The sequence below is a fragment of the Mustelus asterias genome, chromosome 3 (genome assembly GCF_964213995.1).
Source record: "Mustelus asterias chromosome 3, sMusAst1.hap1.1, whole genome shotgun sequence".
NCBI lineage: Eukaryota > Metazoa > Chordata > Chondrichthyes > Carcharhiniformes > Triakidae > Mustelus > Mustelus asterias.
This window is the reverse complement of record NC_135803.1, coordinates 3225245-3249984: the sequence shown is the minus strand read 5'-3', so window position 1 is coordinate 3249984 and position 24740 is coordinate 3225245. Positions and strand designations below refer to the sequence as shown.

Below are 24740 nucleotides of genomic sequence, written 5' to 3'. Positions count from 1 at the left end.
ATCTATCCTGAACCCCGGAATTATCCCTGGTGAATTGACACTGTCCCTAAGACAATCGTTAGACCAGTATTTTGTGCAAAGTTACTATTGCTTCATAACCCTTACCTCACCCCTATCTTTAATGCTTATTCTTGATGATTTTGGCATTGTGAATCAGGCTGGCATTTGTGGCCCATCTCTACTTGTAAAGTGCCTCAACCTCTCTCTCCAATTCCGTGCCACACTGATCCCCTAATGCAGATTGGTGCAGGGGGAGCCACTGGTCTGTTCCAGGACCCTGCCCAGGTAACCATTTATATTTGCAGGGTAGACACAGCCGAGGGACACATGGGGAGGGAGGTTGCTATGACTCTCAATCTCTCTCCCACAGTATTATCCACATCCGGATGATCCTGGAGAGGAATCCAGAGGATGCTCCGAATCTTCTGAGAGCGAGTGAACACCAGGATCGATAAAGTTGTTACCTTAAAAAAAAATGATTGGAGCAGATGATTTTAAACAACCAATCGATGTTTAGAAAACATGAGCGAGTGTAGACCGTTCAGTCCATCGAGCCTGCTCTGCCGGCCAGAATGACCGTGTCTTATCCTCCACACCACACTTCTGCTCTCTCCCCTTACCCCTTCTAGCCTTTAGTATCTAGAAATTAATTTCCTTAATATATTCAGGGACTTGGTCTCCACACCCTTCTGTGGTAGATAATTCCGCAGTTTCACCACCCTCTCAGTGAGGAAATGTCTCCTCATCACTGTCTTAAATGGCCACCCGGTATCCTGAGACTGAGACCCCTTGTTAAAGACACCCAAACCCCAGCCAGAGGGAACATCATCGTTGCATCCAGTCTGTTCAGCCCTGTCAGAATTTTATACATTTCAATCAGATTCCCTCTCATTCTTCTAAACTCCAGTGAATACAGGCCCAGTCAACCCAATCTCTCCGCATACTGTAATCCTGTTATCCTGGGAACCAGTCTGAACCTCTGCTGCACTCCCTCTATAGCAAGTATATCCTTTCTTAGATAAGACCACCAAAACTGCACACACTATTCCAGGTGTGGTCTTCTTGTTCCTGCACTCATCCTCTTGCAATGAAGCTCAACATAATTTGCTTTCAGTGACTGATCTACACGGACTGGTCCCTTTATACATCAACATTTCCCAATCTATCACAATTTAAATATTACTCTGCCATTCTGCTTTTCCTAGCAAAGTGGATAACTTCACATTTATCCAAGTTATACTGCATTTGCCATGCATTTCTCACTCTCTCACCCTGAAACCTCTTACTTTCCGGAAATCTCTGGGTCACCCTCGTACATCAGCCTTAATCTGCCACCTGTATGCTCCAATCCTTGTTTTCTCTCAAAATACATCATCTCTGTTATCCCTGTTCATTCGTATCTGACACACGCCTGCCCATTCTGTCAATTATTGATGTCCTTCAATTCCTTTGGAGACTTTGCTTATAAGAGACGTGCTTAATAGCTCCACTTCCTGATAATTGATATTACCAACAATATTGAGCTTTAACCCTTGTCAAAGGGCTCATATCTTCAAGAGGAAGGTTGCAGTGGACTGTCTCTTTTAAATATGGTGCCGTGTTCCTGGACGTAGTTGCAACAGAATAATGATTTGTGCACTCCACCCAAAACAATGACTGAAATCCCAGAACATTACCTCAGGCACTGGTTCAGGTGAGGTGAACAAGCCACAGAAAAACTTCCAGAAATAACAGGTTTCTTTGTGCCAAGTTATCCGACCGGATTCTCTTCAATACAATTTCTTCTCTGTCAAATCACTGTTACGTAAATGTCATACTTTGTTTATTAAACAATTCATTTAACCAAGAGTGTTCCATATTACTGAAATGTGCTTTTATTTCAACTCGTTAGATTGTATGAATAAATGCAAGAGTCGTGCAGTTAGAAATAAAGTAATTGATTTGTAATTAGAGGACACACAAGAAATAGAAGCAGGAGTCAGCCACCAGACCCTTCAAGCCTGCCGGCGATTCAATACACTCATGGCTGATTGATGCTGGCCTCAGCTCTCTTTCTCTGCCTTTTCCTCATTGCCCTCTATTCCTCGACCTATCAAATATTTATCCACCTCCACTTTAAATATTTCTAATGCTCCAGCTTCCACCGGCCTTTGGGGCAGAGAATTCCAGAGATTTGCTGAAGAAGTTTCTACACACCTCCGTTTTAAATGACCAGCCCTTTACCTTGTAGCTGTGTCCCCTTGTTCGAGACTCCCCCACTCGTGAAAACATCTCACCATCCACCCTGTCAAACTCCCTCAGGATCTTAAACGTTTGAATACGGTCACCCCTCACTCTTCTAAACTCCAAGGAATACAGACCCAGATTATTTAGTCTCCCTTGTTAGGACAAACCTCACATCCACAGACAGCCACACCCCCTCAGCAATGATGAGAATCAATTGGGTGAAGGATCAGATCCTTGAGAGAGGAGATGGGATTAGATCAGTCTTTTCACTCCAAGAGACACTGACAAATGGCTGCTTGAGAGAGGGATGCACTTATGCTCTTTAAGGGAGTAATCCAGTGAGGAATTGGTCAAAGGGTTAGGGTTATAAAGGGAAGCTGTATTGGTTTTTTCACAATGATAAGAGTAAGTTCTGTTGCATGGTCAATCCAATTGAGGTTTCTGCACCGTGGTTTTTAAGTGTGGATGGCATTCTCCATTTAAACTGGAGGGGACATGGAATCACTGCCTTGCATCAGCAAGTCGCTCCTCTTAACTCGCACTGAATGTCCGTGACCTCTGAGATAACCCTTTGGAATTGTTCCTTGTAATAATTTACAGAAACAACTAAAACATCTTTTAACATAACATTTTCCAAAGTCTTTCACAGGAACACTCATTAAAACTAAGCCACTTGCAATTTTAAAACATGCAACCAAAGGTTAGGTCAAAGAGGAAGCGATTAAGCAGCATCCCGGAGGAGAGGGAATTCCAGAGCTAAAGGCCTAGGCAGCTAAAGGCACGGTCATTCAAATCAAAAATGTGAAAGAGGCCAGAATGGGAGGAGTGCAGAAATCTCTGAGGGATTTTAGGCTGGGCGAGGTTGCAGAGATAGGGTGAGGCAAGGCCATGACGGGATTTGAAAATTGGGATAAGAATTGGAAGGTCGAGGCGTTGCAGTCCGAGTGTTACGTAGACCGGAGGGGAAGAAAGGATTTGATGCGAGTCAGCTTTGGATAAGAGAATGTTTACGAAAGGTGCAAAGTGAAAGGCCAGACAGGAGAGGAGAAACTGTGACGTTACAGGTGTAGTAGAAATAACTGATGAGGATAAATTAAGCCATTCAGTCCCTGGGAGAGAGTTGATGCAACTAGTTATCATGAACCTGCAGAATTACACCACAAACACTGGACACAATTCCACTTGGGAAAACATCAATTAATTTGTGTATTAAGCTGGAATGGGCTATGGCAGGAGTACAAGTTACCGATCATGAATATATCAGTTTATTAGGTGATGCTTACATGCTGCTGCCAGCATCATTAGGAAAAGAAGGCACTTCAGTGCCTCTAGACTCACCATTCAATTAGATCCTGGCTTATTTGCACCTAAACTCCGTTTGTAAAGTACAGAGAGGCTGTTCCTAGTCATTGAGTGTGCAGTTGGCCGTGTAGCTGTAGTTTCACAGTGTTTGATGGGGAGATGAATGTGCATTTTCTGGATGTGAAGGCAGTTTTGAGAGTTGGTGTTGAACCTGAAGCTTCAACCTTATGAAAAGTACCAAAACATTTCCAAATGTTCACTGTCCTCTCTTCACGTCCTGCGAGGGTGCTGAGATTAGGATTCTATTGGGGCAGAGTCTGCCTCTTATTCAAGTGAGAATTATACCCCCAAAATGCTCCATATTGAGCATTTGCATCTCAAAATCCTTTATAACCAGTGAAATACTTTTTGAAATGTAGCCATTGTTGTAATGCAGGGAATATGGCAGCCGGTCTGTGCACAGCAAGATCCCACAAACAGCAATGTGATAATGACCAGGTCATCTGCTGATTTGTGATATTTCTTGAAGGATGAATATTGGCCAGGACACTGGGGATAATTCCCCTTCTCTTTTTCCAAATAATGCTGTGGGACCTTTTACATCAGCACAAGCAGGCAACCTTAATAACCAGAAAATACATTTTTAAATTTAATCAAAAACACTATCTTAAAGCCCACAAAGCTGTTACTCAAACACCCCAATAACAATGAAAAACAACATTGTTAAAACTTTTTACAAGGTGGTTGTTAATTGAATAATATTTTCCCAAAGGTACAAAGTTAACAAAAGTTTTAAAAGCCAAAACAAGCCATTTAATGCTGTTCAAAATGGGCCTGACTGATTACTGTCAGGAGCTATACGAGCCCTTAGTGAGGCGCATGTGGCTGCAGTTACAGTTTGCAGGTCCTGGTTTAAAGTCTTATTCCAAAAACCCACACCTCTGATAGTGCAGCACTCCCTCAACGCTGTACACCTGGATTTTGTGTGCTTAAGCCCTGGAACAGGACCTTGTGATTCAGGCAAGTGTGCTACCCACACAGCCATGCTGACAGAGTGGGATATTTGACAATAAAGACCCACTCCTTGTCTACAAATGTAATCAATGGATCATGATCAGGAGTCAGATTTCCAAACTATGGATGTTAAAATATGCTGTAATACTCTGAGATGGGCCAAATGGCCTCCTTCTGTGCTGTAACTTTTCTCTGATTCTATGGAGATGAACTAACTCTTCACTGATTGACAGCTTGCTCTGAGTTTTCAGTCAGTATAATGCCGTCACAAGCAGCCTTTATCATTGGGACACCCTGCAATGTCCATTGAGACCTTCCAATCAGTCAACATTATTCTGGCTTTTCTAAATAAAAATTGAGGATCCAGAGACTGAAATGCAGGACACAGAATGTAAAATGGAGGTGAGAAGAGAGTGGGTGGGGGGGCGGGGGGGGGGGGGGGGAGTTGCTCAGTTTCAAGAGTGAGTTGGAGCATCCATGGCCTTTGAGAGATCAATGAGAAGGCAGGAAGGATTTATTACCATTCTGTTCCAGTGCTGCCGCTCCAGGTACTGAGAGGGTGAGAGGAGGCTGTGATGAAGGCAGCATTACCTCTGCAATAGTGAAAGGAATAACATTTGACCATTAATCCAAACATTCTAATGAATGATCACAAACTGAAATGTTTGTTTCACTCTCCTGACGCACTGCCAAACCTACTGAACACTTCCAGCGTTTACTGTTTTCACAACATTGTGCGTGTGTGTGTGTCAGTGAGTGTGTGTGTGTCAGTGAGTGAGTGTGTGTGTCAGTGAGTGTGTGTATCAGTGTGTGTGTGCATGTGGTGGTCAAAGATAATTTTGCATCTTTACAGAACTGTTGCTCAGTAACAGCAACAAATTTCATATTGAGCTTTATAAAGATGTGTAAAAGGGATGTGAACATCACTGGTAAGGGCAGCATTTATTGCCCGGCTCTAGTTGGCCTCCAGGAGGTGTTGAACCATCGCTATCCACATGGTGTCGCTACACCCATGCTGTTATTGTTCTTGTATCAGTTTGACACAACTGAGTGACTCTACTGCACCATTTCAGAGTCAACCACATTGCTGTGGATCTAGAGTTACATGTAGGCCAGACCCGGTAAGGATGGCAGACTGCCTTCCCGAGAGGGTATTCGTGAGGCACATATGTTTTTATAACAGTGTTTTGGGATCATTATTATTAAAATGGACTTTGTATTCCATTTATTAATTAAATTTAAATTCTCCCAGATCCATGGTGGGATGAGGACCCATGTCTCTGGTGCAGTTGTCTAGGTCTCTGGATTATTAGTTGGGTAACAGTAACATTGCTGTTCCCCAAGTAAACAGACCAGAAATAACTAGTAACGAGGTGGCATGATAGCACAGTGGTAGCACCAGGGGCCCGGGTTCGATTCCCGGCTTGGGTCACTGTCTGTGTGGAGTTTACATGTTCTCCCCGTGTCTAGTGGGTTTCCTCCGGGTGATCCAGTTTCCTCCCCCATTCTGAAAGACGTGCTGGTTAGGGTGCATTGACCTAAACAGGCGCCGGAGTGTGGCGACTAGGGGAATTTCACAGTAACTTCATTGCAGTGTTAATGTAAGCCTTACTTGTGACCAATAAATAAACTTTACTTTAACCGTAGAACACATTTTTATACAAAATAAAAGTGTCACTGACATCCGCGGGATTTTTATTTTGCTGGAAAAGGGCCTCATGTCGGAAAGGTGGGAGCGCTTGTGTTAGAGTCGGAGACAGAGAGATACAGAGGGGAGCCAGGAAGTGGAGTTAGTGGGAATTCAGCACCATTGATTCATCCATCCGGAAAGATCCGGATTCCTCCATTTTAGTGTCTAGTTGTTTTTCACTCCTCTCTGAGACATTATTCCCCGTTGATGATTCTGAATCTCCTGATACCACTTCCTTCTCTCACATTCCCGATTTCTGCCCCACAGTTTCATTAAAGCAACATTTTCACACAATCACTCAATTATTACACTGTAGAGAAAGGCCATTCAGCCCATCATGCCTGCACCAGCTCCCTGAATCAGCAACTTACCTAATGCCATTCTCCTGCGCTCTCTAAGTAACTCTGTGCATTCTTCCTTTTCAGATAACAGTTCAACTCCCTTTTGAAAGCCGCAGTTGGATCTACCTGAACCACACTCTCGGACAGAACATTCCAGATCCTAATCACTCGCTGTGTGAATCTGTCTCCACCACACTCTCAGACAGTGCATTCCAGATCCTAACCACTTGCTGCGTGAATCTGTCTCCACCACACTCTCACATAGTACATTCCAGATCCTAACCACTCACTACGTGAAAAACCTTTTCCTCGTATCTTCATTACTTCTATTACCAATTACCTTAAATCTGGGCCCTCTGGTCTTGATCCTTCGTCCAATAGGGAACAGATTCTCCCTATCCACTCTGTCCATACCCCAAAGACCTTTACAAATCTCCTCTCAGCCTTCTCTCCTCCAAGGAAAACATCACAAGCTATCCACGTAACTGAGGTTCCTCACCCCTGGAACTATTCTCATGAATCTCTCTAATGCCTTCACGTCTTCCTGAGGTGTGGCGTCCAGATGTGGACACAGTAACACAGTTCAGGCAAAACCAATGACTTAAGACTTTACATAACATCCCTGCAATGGGTGTTTCTATATCCTTAACTCAAGGGCAATTCACAGACACCTGGGATTGGAGGTAAGTCTCCATATGTTTCTCATTACTCAGGACACCAGTAGAATGAATTTGGATAAAGTTTGGATCCAGGTTCTGCTGGGATTCAGCCAGCTGTACCCACACGGCAGTGAGCTCTCGGAGGTTTCTCGCTGCTTGTCCAGACACAAACATCCAGACATCCATTGATAAGGATATCTGAAGGGCAGTAGAATGAAACTGAGATGAGCCAACCGCATTTAGAATCCACCCACAAGCCCAACTGGATACCGCAACCCATCAAAATATTGATGCTGGAATCTGAAACACAAACAGGAAATGCTGCAAGATTTCAGCGGGTGTGACAGCCTCTGTGGAGAGAGAATAGAGTAAGAGTTTTAACAACAGGTTAAAGTCCAACAGGTTTATTTGGTAGCAAATGCCATTAGCTTTCGGAGCCCTGCTCCTTCGTCAGATGGAGTGGGTATCTGGAGTGGAGAGCAGATATCCACTCCATCTGACGAAGGAACAGGGCTCCAAAAGCTAATGGCATTTGCTACTAAATAAACCTGTTGGACTTTAACCTGGTGTTGTTAAAACTCTTACTGTGTTTACCCCAGTCCAACGCCGGCATCTCCACATCGAGAGAGAATAGAGCCAACGTTTCGAGTCCAGGTGACCCATTGTCAGAGCAACCCCTCAATTATGAGGTAAGACACACATGGAAACACATTCTGACTCACATAGACACGCACACATCCTCACACAAACACTCAGTTATACTGAGATACACTCTTAGACAGATTAATACTCACACATCCACAAATGAACTTGGTTACACACTGATGCACGCACACCCACACACACTGATACACACACAGTCACACACCCACATGCACTGATACACACAGACTGATACACACACAGTCTCACGCACTGATATACACACACACTCTGATGCACATACAGTCACACACACCCACACTGATATGCACACGCAAACATACACACACAGTCACACACACCCACACTGATATGCACACGCAAACATACACACAGTCACACACACCCACACTGATACACACACAGTCTCACGCACTGATATACACACACACTCTGATACACATACAAACAGTCACACACACCCACACTGATATACACACTCAAACACAGCCACACTGATACACACACAGTCACACACACCCACACTGATACACACAGACTGATACACACAGTCTCACACACTGATATACACACACAGTCACACACACCCACACTGATATGCACTCGCACACAGTCACACAGCCACACTGATACACACAGACTGATACACACACAGTCTCACACACTGATATACACACACACTGATACACATACACAGTCACACACACCCACACTGATATGCACACACAGCCACACTGATACATACAGTCACACACACCCACACGCATTGATACATGCACAGTTACACACCCACACACACTGATACACACAGTCACACACACCCACACTGATTCACACTCTGATACACACCCACACATTCTGATATACACGCACACATACACACACACACTGATAGAACAAAAAACATTACAGTACAGGAACAGGCCCTTCAACCTACCAAGCCTGTGCCGACACAGATGTCTCTCTAATCTAATATTTTCTTGCCTCTATGTGGTCCATATCCCTCTATTCGCTGCCTATTCATGTACCTTTCCAGATGCCTCCTGAACGTTGTTATAGAATCTGCTTCCATCACCTCCTCTGGCAGCGCGATCCAGGCATTCACCACCCTCTCTGGTGATATTCACACATAGTCACACCAACACACACACACACACACACGCACAGATACACACAGTCACGCCAACACACACAGACACCCACCCACACACAGATACACACACACATACGCACAGTCACACCATAACATGTAGTCACACAGCCCGATACATAAACACACCATCTCACACACACAGTCACAATGATATAGATACACACGCTCACACCAAAACACACACACAAATACTTTTTTTCTCTCTTACAGAGAGGTCTGCTGCCAGACCTGCTGAGATTTTCCAGCATTTTCTCTTTTGGTTTCAGATTCCAGCATCTGCAGTAATTTGCTTTAACACACAAATACACACTGACTCACACTCATACACACGCACACTCACACTGATATAGACACACACAGTCACACCATAACGTGGATAAGTGTAAGGGGATCAGGGGTTATGGGGAAAAGGCAGGAGAATGGGGATTAGAAAAAATATCAGCCATGATTGAATGGCGGAGCAGACTCGATGGGCCGAGTGGCCTAATTCTGCTCCTTTGTCTTATGGTCTTGTGCATACAGTCACGCAGCCCAACACATGCACACACCAGCACACACACTCACACTGATATAGACACATACTGTCACACCAATACACAAACACACTGTCTCACACATTGATCGTTCATGATGTCCCGGTCCAGTTATAATAAATTCACTTTGGATTTTCCAATCACTGAAGCCAGTCACTCAAACACTTGGGCTGAATGGGGGAAGGACGGACAGAGCTAAACTCCCGGAACAAGTTAAAACTCGGGCTATATTCCGGGATGAGATTCAATCCATTCACACGAGAGGCAGAAATCTGGAATAGTGAACAGAGTTTGAGCAGAGGACAGACTGTGCCCTACACTCTGGTAACATTTCCTCTTTAACTCGCATCCTGCTTACCTGCGCTGCCGGGACTCACCTGTACAGGTGAGTGTGTCCTTGCGGCTCAGACAGACAGGCTGGAGCTGGTGTCTCTCTATCTCTCTCGGTGTGTTTCATTCCCCTCATCTGCCCCTCACCTCCTGGGGAGGACACTGCGATCTGACACAGACTTCGGGGCGGAAACTAGTTTAAGAGAAATGATTCAATCGATTTCATTTTCATTTTAGCTCGAATTCTTTCTAACAGGAAAAACCGGTTGGTGATGGGGAGAGAGAGAGATTGTGAAACTGATATTCAGGGTGGAGGGTTCGATTCCCCTTCAACCTGCCCAAAATCCTCTTTCCCCATCAACAATCTCTCTCCAAATTACAAACTCAGCCAAAACTAACCAAACTGTTTCCAGATGTTCCCTCCTGATCAGACTGGAGATCAAACCTCTTCTGTGTGACCAACAATAACTGCGCCTGTTTCTGCTGCTGGAAGAATTGCATTTACGTAGCGCCTTTTATAGCCTCCCTCACAGCCAATGGAGCCCTTTAATTCTTCATAATGAAGGAAACACATCAATCAGTGCACAGCAAGATCCCACAAACAGCAATGAATAATAGAATGATCCCAGCACTGAAGGAGGTTATTCAGCCCATCCTGTCTATGTCCAGCTCACCCCCCGCCACCGCACCCCCCCCCCAACCCAGCAGTTTTCTTTTATGAAGCGTTCACCAAACCTTCCCTCCATCATAAGGTCAGAAGTGGGGATGTTTGCTGATGATTGCACAATGTTCAGCACCATTCGCGACTCCTCAGATACTGAAGCAGTCCATGTTCAAATGCAGCAAGACCTGGACAATATCCAGGCTCGGGCTGATAAGTGGCAAATAATATTCACACCACACAAATGCCAGGCAATGACCATCACCAATAAGAGACACTCTAACCACTGCCCCTTCACATTCAATGGTGTTACCATCACTGAATCCCCCACTGTCAACATCCTGGGGGTTACCATTGACCAGAAACTCAACTGGACTCACCACATAAACACAGTGGCTACAAGAGCAGGTCAGAGGCTGGGAATCCTGCGGCGAGTAACTCACCTCCTGACTCCCCAAAGTCGATCCACCATCTACGAGGCACAAGTCAGGAGTGTGATGGAATACTCCCCACTTGCCTGGATGGGTGCAGCTCCAACAACACTCAAGAAGCTCAACATCACCCAGGACAAAGTAGCCCCGCTTGATTGGCACCACATCTACAAACATTCAATCCCTCCACCACCGACGCTCAGTAGCAGCAGTGTGTACTATCTACAAGATGCACTGCAGCAATTCACCAAAGATCCTTAGACAGCACCTTCCAAACCCACGACCACTTCCATCTAGAAGGACAAGGGCAGCAGATACATGGGAACACCACCACCTGCAAGTTCCCCTCCGAGCCACTCATCGTCCTGACTAGGAAACCTTTCCTTCACAGTCGCTGGGTCAAAATCCTGGAATTCTCTCCCTAACGACATTGTGGATCAACCCACAGCACGGGGACTGCAGCGATTGAAGAAGGCAGCTCGCCACCACCTTCTCAAGGGTCACTAGGGACGGGTAATAAATGCTGGCCCAGCCAGCAACGCCCGTGCCCCAAAATGATTAATTTTAAAAAAATGTGTTTTGAAAGACTCACTTGAACCTGCCTCAACCACGCCGAGCCGAATAGTGGGGTAGGGGTGATGTCACTGAGGCCCAGGCTTCAAATCCCACCAGGGCAGCTGGTGGAACTGAGGTCAATTAGCACCAGCTGGAATTGAAAGCTAATCTCAGTGATGGTGACTGTGAAACTGTCAGCAATTGTTGTTTAAAAGCAATATGGTTCACTCTGAAATGGCTGAGAAAGCCCCGCAGTTCCAGGGCAATTAGGGATGGGTAACTAATGCTGGTCTTGCCAGCAACACCCACATCCCATGGAAGAATAAAAACAATGCTTGCCGCTAAAAATAATTCCATCATGTGACTGTTGGTATTTTCTAAACATAGAGGAAACCCACGCAGGTGCAGGGAGAATGTACAAACTCCACACAGACAATGACCCGAGGTGGAATCAAACTGATTTCCCTGGCACTATGAGGCAGCAGTGCCACCATGCTGCCCCTCCTCTATCACTCCTCCATCACTTCTACCCTTGCTCACTCATGTTGGCTCCTCATCTCCCTGTTTATTAAATTCAAAGCTCTTGCCCAGAATCTTTCTCCTAAAGGCTTTGGGTGTTGGGTGTTGCCAAGACTGCAAAGGGCAGATTTTACTCAGTAAGTACATCAAGAAACTTGGAACCAATGTGGCAAAATGGAGCTGAGATACTCATCATTATCATCATCATCATCACCATCACACTGAATGAGTTTTTTGAAGGGGTAACCAAGAAGGTAGATGAGGGCAGTGCAGTTGATGTTGTCTACATGGACTTTAGCAAGGCCTTTGACAAGGTACCACATGGTAGGTTGTTGCATAAGGTTAAATCTCATGGGATCCAGGGTGAGGTAGCCAATTGGATACAAAATTGGCTTGATGACAGAAGACAGAGAATGGTTGTAGAGGGTTGTTTTTCAAACTGGAGGCTTGTGACCAGCAGTGTGCCTCAGGGATCAGTGCTGGGTCCACTGTTATTTGTCATTTATATTAATGATTTGGATGAGAATATAGGAGGCATGGTTAGTAAGTTTGCAGATGACACCAAGATTGGTGGCATAGTGGACAGTGGAGAAAGTTATCTTGGATTGCAATGGGATCTTGATCAATTGGGCCAGTGGGCTGACGAATGGCAGATGGAGTTTAATTTAGATAAATATGAGGTGATGCATTTTGGTAGATTGAACCAGGGCAGGAGTTACTCAGTTAATGGTAGGGCATTGGGGAGAGTTACAGAAGAAAGAGATCACGGGTTCATAGCTCCTTAAAAGTGGAGTCACAGGTGGACAGAGTGGTGAAGAAGGCATTCAGCATGCTTGGTTTCATTGATGAGAACATTAAATACAGGAGTTGGGACGTCTTGTTGAAGTTGTACAAGACATTGGTAAGGCTACACTTGGAATACTGTGTGCAATTCTGGTCACCCTATTATAGAAAGGATATTATTAAACTAGAAAGAGTGCAGAAAAGATTTACTAGGATGCCACCAGGACTTGATGGATTGAGTTATAAGGAGACGCTGGATAGACTGGGACTTTTTTCTCTGGAGCGTAGGAGGCTGAGGGGTGACCTTATAGAGGTCTGTAAAATAATGAGGGGCCCAGATCAGCTAGTCAATATCTTTTCCCAAAGGTAGGGGGGGTCTAAAACTAGAGGGCATAGGTTTAAGGTGAGAGGGGAGAGATACAAAAGTGTCCAGAGGGGCAATTATTTCACACAGAGGGTGGTGAGTGTCTGGAACAAGCTGCCAGAGGTAGTAGTAGAGGCAGGTACAATTTTGTCTTTTAAAAAGCATTTAGACAGTTCCATGGGTAAGATGGGTATAGAGGGGTATGGGCCAAATGCGGGCAATTGGGATTTGCTTCAGGGTTTAAAAAAAGAGCGGCATGGACAAGTTGGGCCGAAGGGCCTGTTTCCATGCTGTAAACCTCTATGACTCTATGAGTAGAGCAGCATCAATGACATTAGCCAACCCAATCCTCACAGCCTTCTCTTACCTCCCTCCTTTACCACTCTGACCTCTTGTGCATCACTCCCTCCTCTACCTTTCAGCCGAGCATTGGTGGCAGCAGCTTCAACACCTGGAGAGAAGCGTTTGGGAAAGTGATTGAAACCAGGTCCCAGAGGCTTATCTTATAAAGAAACTTGGAGTATTTTCAAACTGGAGTCAGACTGAGGCAGCTGAAGGCTTGGCTACCATTGGTGGAGAGAAGGCTGCAGGGGGAAGGTCCAAGCAGATCATTCACGAGGGAATAGGAGATTACAGGAAGAAATAGTGTGAAGACTTTGAATTAGCTGCATTGTGAGATGGGGTGTCCAGAGTGAAGGACTGGTACATCTCCAACAAAGGATCTCTTGCTTCCTTCAGTCATCAATCCATCAATATTGGGGAGAGGATAAAGAAGTTCAGTTTCTCTCTCTCCTGTTCGTAACTCATGAATCACAGAAAGTTAGTCTGCAGGTACAGCAAGTGAATAGGAAGGCAAATGGAATGTTGGGTGCTGGAATATAAATTTGGGAAAGCTTTACTGCAGCTGTACAGAGCGTTGGTGAGACCACTTCTGGAAAACTGTGTACAGTTTGGTCTCCTATTGTGTTAGACGCAGTTCAGGGAAGGTTCGTTTGACTCATTCCTGGGATGAGGGGTTTATCTTATGAAGAAATGTTGAACAGGTTGGGACTATACCCATTGGAGTTTAGAAGAGCGAGAGGTGATCTGATTGAAACGTACAAGATCCCGAGGAACGTGATAGGCTGAATGATAGGAGGATATTTCCTTTTATAGGAGAGACAGTATCAGAGGGCACAGTTTCAGAATAAGAGGTGTACCGTTTAAGATGGCGATGAGGAGAATTATTTTCTCTCAGAGGGTTGTTGATGTGTGGAATTCTCTTCCCAGAAAGTAATGGAGATTGGATCACTGAATTTGTTCAAGAGATGTTTGATAGATAGACAAGGGAGTCAAAGGTTATGGGGGCAAACAGGAAAGTAGAGCTGAGACCAGAACCAGATCAGCCATGATCTTATTGAATGGCAGAGCAGGATTGATGGGCTGAATGGCCTACTCATGTTCCTATGAGGCCTGGATGAAATGTATTGCAGGTTGCTAAGAGATGAAGTATGTTATGATTCAGCAGTTGGTAAAGTTTATTTATTAGTGTCACAAGTAGGCTCACATTAACACTACAATGAAGTTACTGTGAAAATCCCCGAGTCGCCACACTCCGGTGCCTGTTCGGGTACACCGAGGGAGAATTTAGCATGGCCAATTCAACTAACCAGCACGTCTTCGGACTGTGGGATGAAACCGACGCACCCGGAGGAAACCCACGCAGACACGGGGAGAATGTGCTGACTTCAAACAGACAGTGACCCAGGCCGGGAATTGAACCCGGGTCCCTGGCGCTGTGAGGCAGCAGTGCTAATCACTGTGCCACCATGGGAGCCAAGGGTATACATGACAAATGATTACAGCTATTTACTATTTGTACTTTATTACAAGAAGATATGTGTACTAAAGTCAGGAGTCAAAAGTTCCACCCTTTTGGAGATTTAAAATATCAATATTAAAGCATTTATTAACAAAAAAACACACAAGATTACACTTACACAGTAAAAATTAGTCTTAGTTTCCCTAAAAGACTGTTACTTAGTTAGACTCACAATCAGCTCCTTAGGCAGTGATCCCTAGTGATATTTAACCACTAAAACTCCAGTAATATCACCATAAGCATCAGCCCTGTGTTAATGTAGGGAGGCATTTCACAGGACTTCTCTCTCTCTCTCTCACACACACACACACACTCAAGGCTTTAAACCCAAACTCTGCTTTCTGGAACAAGCAGACAATTGTCTGGAACAGAAGATGGTGGAAAAACTCAGCAGGTCTGCTGCCAGCTATCAGGAGAAAAGCAGAGTTAGTGTTTTAAGTCCTTAGACTTTTTGTCAGATACTTTTCTGGGGTGGCTGAAAGCTGCACTTCACTTCACACTTCTGTCTCAGCAGAGAGTAGTCTTGCCAGGAGAACCTGCATGGTCATGTCAGAGATGACCACAGTAACATTCTCCTCGTGTCTGCGTGGGTTTCCTCCGGGTGCTCCGGTTTCCTCCCACAGTCCAAAGATGTGCGGGTTGGGTTGATTGGCCAGGTTAAATATTGGCCCTTAGAGTCCTGGGATGTGTAGGTTAGAGGGATTAGCGGGTAAATATGTGGGGGTAGGGCCTGGGTGGGATTGTGGTCGGTGCAGACTCGATGGGCCAAATGGCCTCCTGCTGCACTGTAGGGTTTCTATGATTTCTATGATTCTTGGTATCAGCAACATTTAGGCACTTTTAGTCGACTTGAGTACAAACTGCACTAGACACCATGCATAATCTGATGTGAGGCCTTTAATGGCTTGCGCACAAGGGGAGCCACCTTACAGCTGTCCTGCAAGTGTTTCAGACATTACAGAAAAACAATTTAGCAATTATAGTTAATTGCAGCAAATCAGAAACAAGCAATTTGCAAACATTTTTGCCAATTAAATCCTGGCTTTTCGCCCTTTCTCCTTCGATAACAACTGACTTCCTTTAATCCTTCATTTGCATAGCATATCCCCATATCTTGCCTTTGGTATTTGTTATTGAAAAATCTGGTCTTGCTCACCCTCTGGTGAAGGCTGAAAAGCAGAATGTTAAGGGGCCTATTGAAGATTATCCTGTTCATGCCGAAATAGAAGACACTGACTCCTTTGAAGGTCTGTAAGCTGACCTTTCACATTCGCTGTTACAGAGAGAGCATGAAACGTGAAGTTGGACAGTTTAGCTTCCGCACAGTTTAGCTCCTAAGCTGTGAAACTTCAATCTGAGGATTTTAATTTCCATAGTCACACCAGGCAGATCTTCTAAAATCTCTTAAGATGTTTTTACACACGCATGCACGCACACACACGCAAGCACATGCCATGCACACACACACTCACGCACACATGCACACAGACACACACATACACATACGCATACACAGACGCACGCACACACATCTTTTCCCATTGTCCTCATCCTTCTTTGAAATATACCTTTCCCAGGATATGAAAATCATTTATGTTATCCTAATGGCCACCATTCGCAAGTGAAATAAAATTTAACAACTTTGCCTTGTTTAAGTTGTAAACTCCTTCTTACCTCCCTTTGAAATGCAATAGCTTAAAATCTAAATCCTCACTTATCTCCTAAGGCAAATTTCTACCCATGGTATGTTTACCTGTAGAATTTCCAACTGGGCCATATTCACTTCAGGTGCCTACCTTTCAAACCTAATCCTTTCACACACGCATGCACACACGCATGCACGCACACACACGCAAGCACATGCCACGCACACACACACTCACGCACACATGCACACAGACACACACATACACATACGCACACACAGACGCACGCACGCACACACACAAAGAAGGGTTTTTTTTGCCTGCCGCAGAAGTTAGCAGTGGGGCAGAGGGAAAGGGATGATGTTGTAGGGCCTGCTAAAGTCTAGTAGGCCCAGCCCTGACAGACATGAGAATCAGTGCGTTCACCGATGTTCTGGAGATGGAGAAAGCTACAGATCGGAGTTTGCCTGGAAATATTAAACAAGAAGAGGTTTGATTTGCTGAGGGCGAGTTATTATCTGATTCGGACATTGATAACAACCGGCTGCAAACCAGTTCACTCTGCGACCTTCATCTAAACCACACAATCAGCATCAAGCTGCAGAACACCAGGACATGGAGATGCTGGCGTTGGACTGGGGTAAGCACAGTAAGAAGTCTCACAACACCAGGTTAAAGTCCAACAGGTTTATTTGGTAGCAAATACCATAAGCTTTCGGAGCACAGCTCCTTCGTCAGATGGAGTGGTCTCTGTTCTCCAACAGTGCACAGACACAGAAATCAAGTTACAGAATACTAATTAGAATGCAAATCTCTACAGCCAGCCAGGTCTTAAAGGTACAGACAATGTGGGTGGAGGGAGCATTCAACACAGGTTAAAGAGATGTGTATTGTCTCCAGACAGGACAGCTAGTGAGATTCTGCAAGATCAGGGGGAAAGCTGTGGGGGTTACTGATAATGTGACATAAATCCAACATCCCGGTTTAGGCCGTCCTCATGTGTGCGGAACTTGGCTATCAGTTTCTGCTCAGCGACTCTGCGCTGTCGTTTGTCGTGAAGGCCGCCTTGGAGAACAGTCACGGGCATTCAGCCTTGGATCTTCAGGTAAGCGTTCTCCAAGGCGGCCTTCACGACACACGACAGCGCAGAGTCGCTGAGCAGAAACTGATAGCCAAGTTCCGCACACATGAGGACGGCCTAAACCGGGATGTTGGTTTTATGTCACATTATCAGTAACCCCCACAGCTTTCCCCCTGATCTTGCAGAATCTCACTAGCTGTTCTGTCTGGAGATAATACACATCTCTTTAACCTGTGTTGAATGCTCCCTCCACCCACATTGTCTGTACCTTTAAGACCTGGCTGGCTGTAGAGATTTGCATTCTAATTAGTATTCTGTAACTTGATTTCTGTGTCTGTGCACTGTTGGAGAACAGATATCCACTCCATCTGACGAAGGAGCTGTGCTCCGAAAGCTTATGGTATTTGCTACCAAATAAACCTGTTGGACTTTAACCTGGTGTTGTGAGACTTCTTACTGTGCACACCAGGACACCAGGAAATGGGTTTAGAGAAAGCCAACTTTAAGCAGATAAATATTGTGCCCTTCCATTTTGCTGACTTCCACACTGTTCCAGAGAAACACTTCCCAAGGCACAGAGCACAGATGATAGTTGTGTGTCTGTCAATAAAGGTTTAATTCAGGAATCAGACCTAACCAGTTCCACGCCTATTTGAATGTTTTTGAAAGGTGCAGTAACTGGCACGGAATCGAGGCAGCCACACACTTCCCACATTTTGCCACGTCTGCACATCTCACACTTCCCAATCTCCCCACAGCAAACTGAGCCGGGAATAACCAGGGACGTTCTATTGTCAGTGACAATTCCTCTTTGGATCTGGCATCCTCTCTGTGACTGTCTCCTTTTACCGTCCTGAATGTATAAATGGTTTGAGTTGAGCTTGTGCCTTCAGCTGGGACTTGAATATGATTCCATTATTAACCCCTTGTAGAAAATGGGTTTCTCATTTCCCATCTCGCTTTATCCAAGCCTTTTAAACTCTACCTGCCATCATTGACACAGAGGGTGGTGGGCGAGTGGAATCGGCTGCCGTCAGTGGTGGTGGAGGCAAACCCAATAGGGTTTTTTAAGAGACTCCTGGATGAGTACATGGGACTTAATAGGATGGAGGGTTATAGGTAGGTCTAAAAGGTAGGGATATGTTCGGCACAACTTGTGGGGCCGAAGGGCCTGTTTTGTGCTGTAGTTTTTCTATGTTTCTATTCCGATTCATGGCTGAGTGGCTGTAAATTGGGAGAGGGGAGTGTGCAGTGGGACCTGGGTGTCCTTGTGCACCAGTCGCTGAAGGTAAGCATGCAGGTGCAGCAGGCGGTAAAGAAGGCAAATGGTATGTTGGCCTTCATTGTGAGAGGTTTCGAGTACAGGAGCAGGGATGTGTTGTTGCAATTATACAGGGTCTTGGTGAGGCCACACCCAGAGTATTGTGTGCAGTTTTGGTCTCCTTTTCTGAGGAAGGATGTTCTTGCTCTCGAGGGAGTGCAGCAAAGGTTTACCAGGCTGATTCCAGGGATGGTGGGACCGATGTATAAGGAAAGATTGACTAGGTTAGGATTGGTTTCACTGGAGTTCAGATGAATGAAGGGGGATCTCAGAGAGACTATTAAAATTCTAACAGGACTAGACAGGGGAGATGCAGGGAGGATGTTCCCGATGGTGGGGGAGTCCAGAACCAGGGGTCACAGTCTGAGGATTCGGGGTAGACCATTTAGGACGGAGGTGAGGAGACATTTCTTCAGCCAAAGAGTGGTGAGCCTGTGGAATTCATTACCACAGGAAGTAATTGATGCCAAAACATTGGATGTATTCAAGAGGCGGCTGGATACAGCACTTGGGGTGAATGGGATCAAAGGTTATGGGGAGAAAGCAGGATTAGGCTATTGAGTTGGATGATCAGCCATGATTGTAATAAATGGCGGAGCGGCTCGAAGGGCCAAATGGCCTCCTCCTGCTCCTATCTTCTATGTTTCTATGTTTCTATTCTCCACACTCACATACTTTCTGAAGCTCCTCTTTCTCGGGATTAACCTTGGGATGTCACTGGGAATGCCGCCATTTCCCTCATTGCCCTGAAAGGCAAGAACCTCCTTCTTAAACTCCCTGCAGTGCGTTTGACTCAAGCTGTATCACAATACACTTCCACACTGGCCAAGGTTGGAGTGGGATTGGAGTCACAAACAGTCCAAACACAGTAAGGGCAGGAGGATACTGTCCCTTAACTGCATTCCTGAAATGGGGCAGTTTGTACAACAATTTACTGACTTCCAAATTTTATTTCCAAATTTTTGAAAAAATAAATTCAAATTCCTAAAATGTCAGGGTGGGATTTTAACAATTTTGCCTCATTTATTTATGACTTTTCTAAATTTTAAATTCCTTCTTACTTCCCTTTGAAATCCAACAACTTAACATCTAAATTCTCACTTATCTCCTAAGGCAAATTTCTACCCATATTGTGTTTACTTGTGGAACATCCAACTGCCTGGTATGGAGGGCATCAGCTATGAGGAGAGGTTGGAGAAACTTGGTTTGTTCTCACTGGAATGACGGAGGTTGAGGGGCGACCTGATAGAAATCTACAAGATTATGAGAGGCATGGACAGAGTGGATAGTCAGAAGCTTTTTCCCCAGGGTGGAAGAGTCAGTTACTAGGAGGCATAGGTTTAAGGTGCGAAGGGCAAGGTTTAAAGGAGATGTACGAGGCAGATGTTTTACACAGAGAGTAGTGGGTGCCTGGAACTCGTTGCCAGGTGTTGGAGTAAACTCAAAGTTAAAGGATACAAGATGGTTACCTGGCACAAAATGGAGTCTGGGAAAAGACATTAAGATGTGCTGACTTGGGCACAGACATTGCACAGCGAGTTAAAACCTGTTAGTATCTAAATTACTGCAAGAAATAGATCAGACCTTGAGGCACCTTAGCTTGAGATAAAGCAGAACCAAAACAATAAGTTTTGATAATGAGATCAGTCATTGTTGAAGGGGGGCATAAATGTATCTACTCTATGTATAACGATGTGCTAACGGCTAATGTCCGTACTTGTCCATTATTTGAAAATGTATAAAAGATGCTCAGCTGCCATTGTAAATTTGAGAAGGTGACTGCGTGCACTGCAGAGAGCCCAGTGCTTCTCCCAAAGCTTTGTCCGATAAAACTGCATGTTGAATCTTTAAGTCTGACTCCGAGTGGTGATTTTCCCACAACACCAGGGGAGGTAGTGGAAGCAGTTATGACAGTGACTTGTAAGGGGCATCTTGACAAGTACATGAATAGGATGGGAATAGAGGGATACGGTCCCCGGAAGTGTAGGGGGTTTTAGTTCAGTCGGGCAGTATGGTTGATGCAGGCTTGGAGGGCCAAAGGGCCTGTTCCTGTGCTGGAATTTTCTTTGTTATTTGAACCATAATCATTTCAAATGCTAGATTCTCATGTTCTCAGTCCAGTATTGTAACCATGCCAGGCATTATTTCTGGAACATTCTGAAGATAGAGTCACAGAGAGGAGATTATTTGACCCCATTGTGCTGATGATACTCGATTATCTCCACCCCTTAGCTCTATCTTCACTGTGAATATTCCAGTATAATTTATACAGGGTGAAAAGGACCGAGTAAGTTTTTAAATATTCTTTCATGGGATGTGGGCATCACTGGCAAGACCAGCATTTGCTGCCCAACTCTAAATTACCCTGAAGCGAGTGGTTTGCCAGGCCAATGCAGACAGTGGCTAAGATGAACAGTATTGTCATCTGGAGTCACATGTAAGCCAGACCGGGTAAAGACGGCAGATTTCCTTCCGGAATGGGTTTTACAATAATCAATGTTAGTTGGCTGAGCTTTATATTCCAGAATCATTAATTGAATGGAAATGTCATGACCGATGTGGTGAGATTAGCTTGGGACACAGGATTGAAATTACCACCATCTTTCCCCAAATTACCGACCAATCAACCTAAAGCTAGTGGTGGGAAATTGTTGGAAAAATGTCATCGGGATAGTATTAATCATCATTGAGAAAGGCATGGATTGATAAAGGATTGGCAGCATAGATTTATTAAAGAATGATCATGTCTAACCAACTTCATGGAATTTTTAAAGTGTTATATATTTATATCGTTATGGATTGCTTTAAGAGCTGGTCACATGATTTGATTGTGATGTCATTAGGGTGCTGTTTTACATTCAGTTTGTCCTCTGAAGCAGTAATAACTCCTTCAATCCATCTCCCCGTGCAAACAACTTATTTTCTATTTGTTAATACCCACAATCCCTAACATAGTCAGAACATTACACATGGAGAATTGCCCTGCTCACTCTGGGACCTGGCTGTTCAGCTGGCTCACTGCCCGCCCGGCTGTCTGGCTGTCTGGCTGCCTGGCTGTCTGGTTGTCTGGCTGCCTGGCTGTCTGGCTGTCTGGCTGCCTGGCTGTCTGGTTGTCTGCCCGCCTGGCTGTCTGGCTGTCCGGCTGTCCGGCTGTCTGGCTGTCTGGCTGCCTGGCTGTTTGGCTGTCTGGCTCACTGCCCGCCTAGCTGTCTGGCTCACTGCCTGCCCGGCTGTCTGGTTGCCCGGCTGTCTGGCTGCCCAGCTGTCTGGCTGCCTGACTGTCCGGCTGTCTGGCCTACTCACCTCACCCTCGGCTCATTGCCCAGCCCACCTCCGTCCTGCTGGCCTGGCCGAGTCCCTCTGCTCCTCCCTCACCAACCGCCGGCGCCTCCTCGACCCTCAGACCTCACCTCTGCTCGACAACGGGGGGGGGGGTCGAGAGTCGCCCTGCTGCTCTCCCCAATGACTGCCGGCCAGCACCTGCCCTCCTCACTTGCCCCTCCCCAGCTCACCCCACCGCCGCCTCCCCCCCCTCCCCTCCCCCCAGGGTAAGCTCACAGCCTCGCTGTTGGCTCAGGCTGCCTGCCTGGATATCGGCCTCTCGGCTCTGGGTAAGAAAGCTGGGCTGCAGCTGGTTTAATAAATCCCAGATCCTGGTCGCTGCTGCCGGCTCTCCCCCCGACACCAGTCACCAAACCATCTCACACACTGCCTTCCCACTCAAAGGACCCTTCACCAATCAGAGACCGAGGTTCCTCTGCACTGGTTGCTGATCGGAAATTAGCCCATCAGGAAATTCAGAGGCTCCCAGGCTCTGATTGGTGCCCCAAAGCCACAGGCCAGCATAGCTCCCTCCCATTGGCCAGGGCCCTAGGCATGATGTGTCTCATTGCGAGTCTGCCTCTGCTCAGCTGCCTCGTGCGGTAAACTGACCACTCTCTGGGTGAAGATAATTCCCCTCCTCTCCATCCTAAAGGTTTACCTCATTTCCTTCAACTATTACCCCTGAAGACTCGAATGTGGAGTTCTTTCTTGATCTGCGTCGACGAGTCTCAGTAAAAACACAAACAACAAACAGCAGCTTGTTCACTAGCTTAGCAACTACTAAGACCATGAGACATAGGGGCAAAATTAGGCCACTCGGCCCATTTAGTTTGCTCCGCTATTCAATCATGGCTGATATTTTTCTCATCCCCATTCTCCTGCCTTTTCCCCATAACTCCTGATTCCCTTATTAATCAAGAACCTATCTATCTCTGTCTTAAAGACACTCAATGACCTGGCCTCCACAGCCTTCTGCGGCAAAGAGTTCCAGATTCACCACTCTCTGGCTGAAGAAATCCTTTCTCATCTCTGTCATCTCTGTCCCTTTAGCCTGAGGTTGTGCCCTCTGGTTCTAGTTTTCCGACTAGTGGAAACATCCTCTCCACGTCCACTCTATCCAGGCCTCGCACTAACCTGTAAATTTCAATAAGATCCCCCCTCAGCCTTCTAAACTCCAATGAGTACAGACCCAGAGTCCGCAACCGTTCCTCATACGGCAAGCTCTTCATTCCAGGGATCATTCTTGTGAACCTCCTCTGGACCCTTTCCAAGGCCAGCACATCCTTCCTTAAATACGGGGCCCAAAACTGCTCACAATACTCCAAATGGGGTCAGACCAGAGCCTTATACAGCATCAGAAGTCCATCCCTGCTCTTGTATTCTAGCCCCCTCATTAAACTCCATCTGCCATTTTTCAGCCCATTTTTCTAGCTGGTCCAAATCCCTCTGCAAGCTTTGAAAACCTTCCTCACTGTCCAGTACACCTCCAATCTTTGTATCATCAGCAAATTTGCTGATCCAATTTACCACATTATCATCCAGATCATTGATATAGATGACAAACAACAATGGACCCAGCACTGATCCCTGTGGCACACCACTAGTCACAGGCCTCCACTCAGAGAAGCAATCCTCCACAACCACTCTCTGGCTTCTTCCATTGAGCCAGTGTCTAATCCAATTTACTACCCCTCCATGTATACCTAGCGACTGAACCTTCTTGACTAACCTCCCATGCGGGACCTTGTCAAAGGCCTTACTAGGGCGGCACGGTAGCACAGTGGTTAGCACTGCTGCTTCACAGCTCCAGGGACCTGGGTTCGATTCCCATCTTGGGTCACTGTCTGTGTGGAGTTTGCACATTCTCCTCGTGTCTGCGTGGGTTTCCTCCGGGTGCTCCGGTTTCCTCCCACAGTCCAAAGATGTGCAGGTTAGGTTGATTGGCCATGCTAAAATTGCCCCTTAGTGTCCTGGGATGCGTGGATTAGAGGGATTAGCGGGTAAAATATGTAGGGATATGGGGGTAGGGCCTGGGTGGGATTGTGGTCGGTGCAGACTCGATGGGCCGAATGGCCTCTTTCTGTACTGTAGGGTTTCTATGATTTCTATGAAGTCCATGTAGACAACATCCACTGCCTTCCCTTCATCTACTTTCCTGGTAACCTCCTCGAAAAACTCTAATAGATTGGTTAAACATGACCTACCACGCACAAAGCCATGTTGACTCTTCCTAATAAGTCCCTGTCTATCCAAATATTTGTAAATCCTATCTCTTAATACTCC

The 24740-nt window shown here is 45.7% G+C and overlaps 2 protein-coding genes across 2 annotated transcripts in view; one reads left to right on the top strand and one right to left on the bottom strand.

The window, feature by feature from the left end:
• Nucleotides 1-24740, top strand: part of ccdc50a (coiled-coil domain containing 50a) — a 352068-nt gene that overhangs the window by 77698 nt on the left and 249630 nt on the right. The window lies entirely within an intron of this gene.
• Nucleotides 373-24740, bottom strand: part of LOC144485690 (claudin-16-like) — a 74275-nt gene continuing 49907 nt past the window's right edge. The window contains exons 5-8 of the mRNA XM_078203808.1: nucleotides 13592-13675; nucleotides 10357-10463; nucleotides 7283-7430; nucleotides 373-464 (exon numbers count right to left, since the gene is read on the bottom strand). Coding sequence (XP_078059934.1) covers nucleotides 373-464; nucleotides 7283-7430; nucleotides 10357-10463; nucleotides 13592-13675 — 431 coding nt within the window. The remainder of the gene's footprint in view (nucleotides 465-7282; nucleotides 7431-10356; nucleotides 10464-13591; nucleotides 13676-24740) is intronic.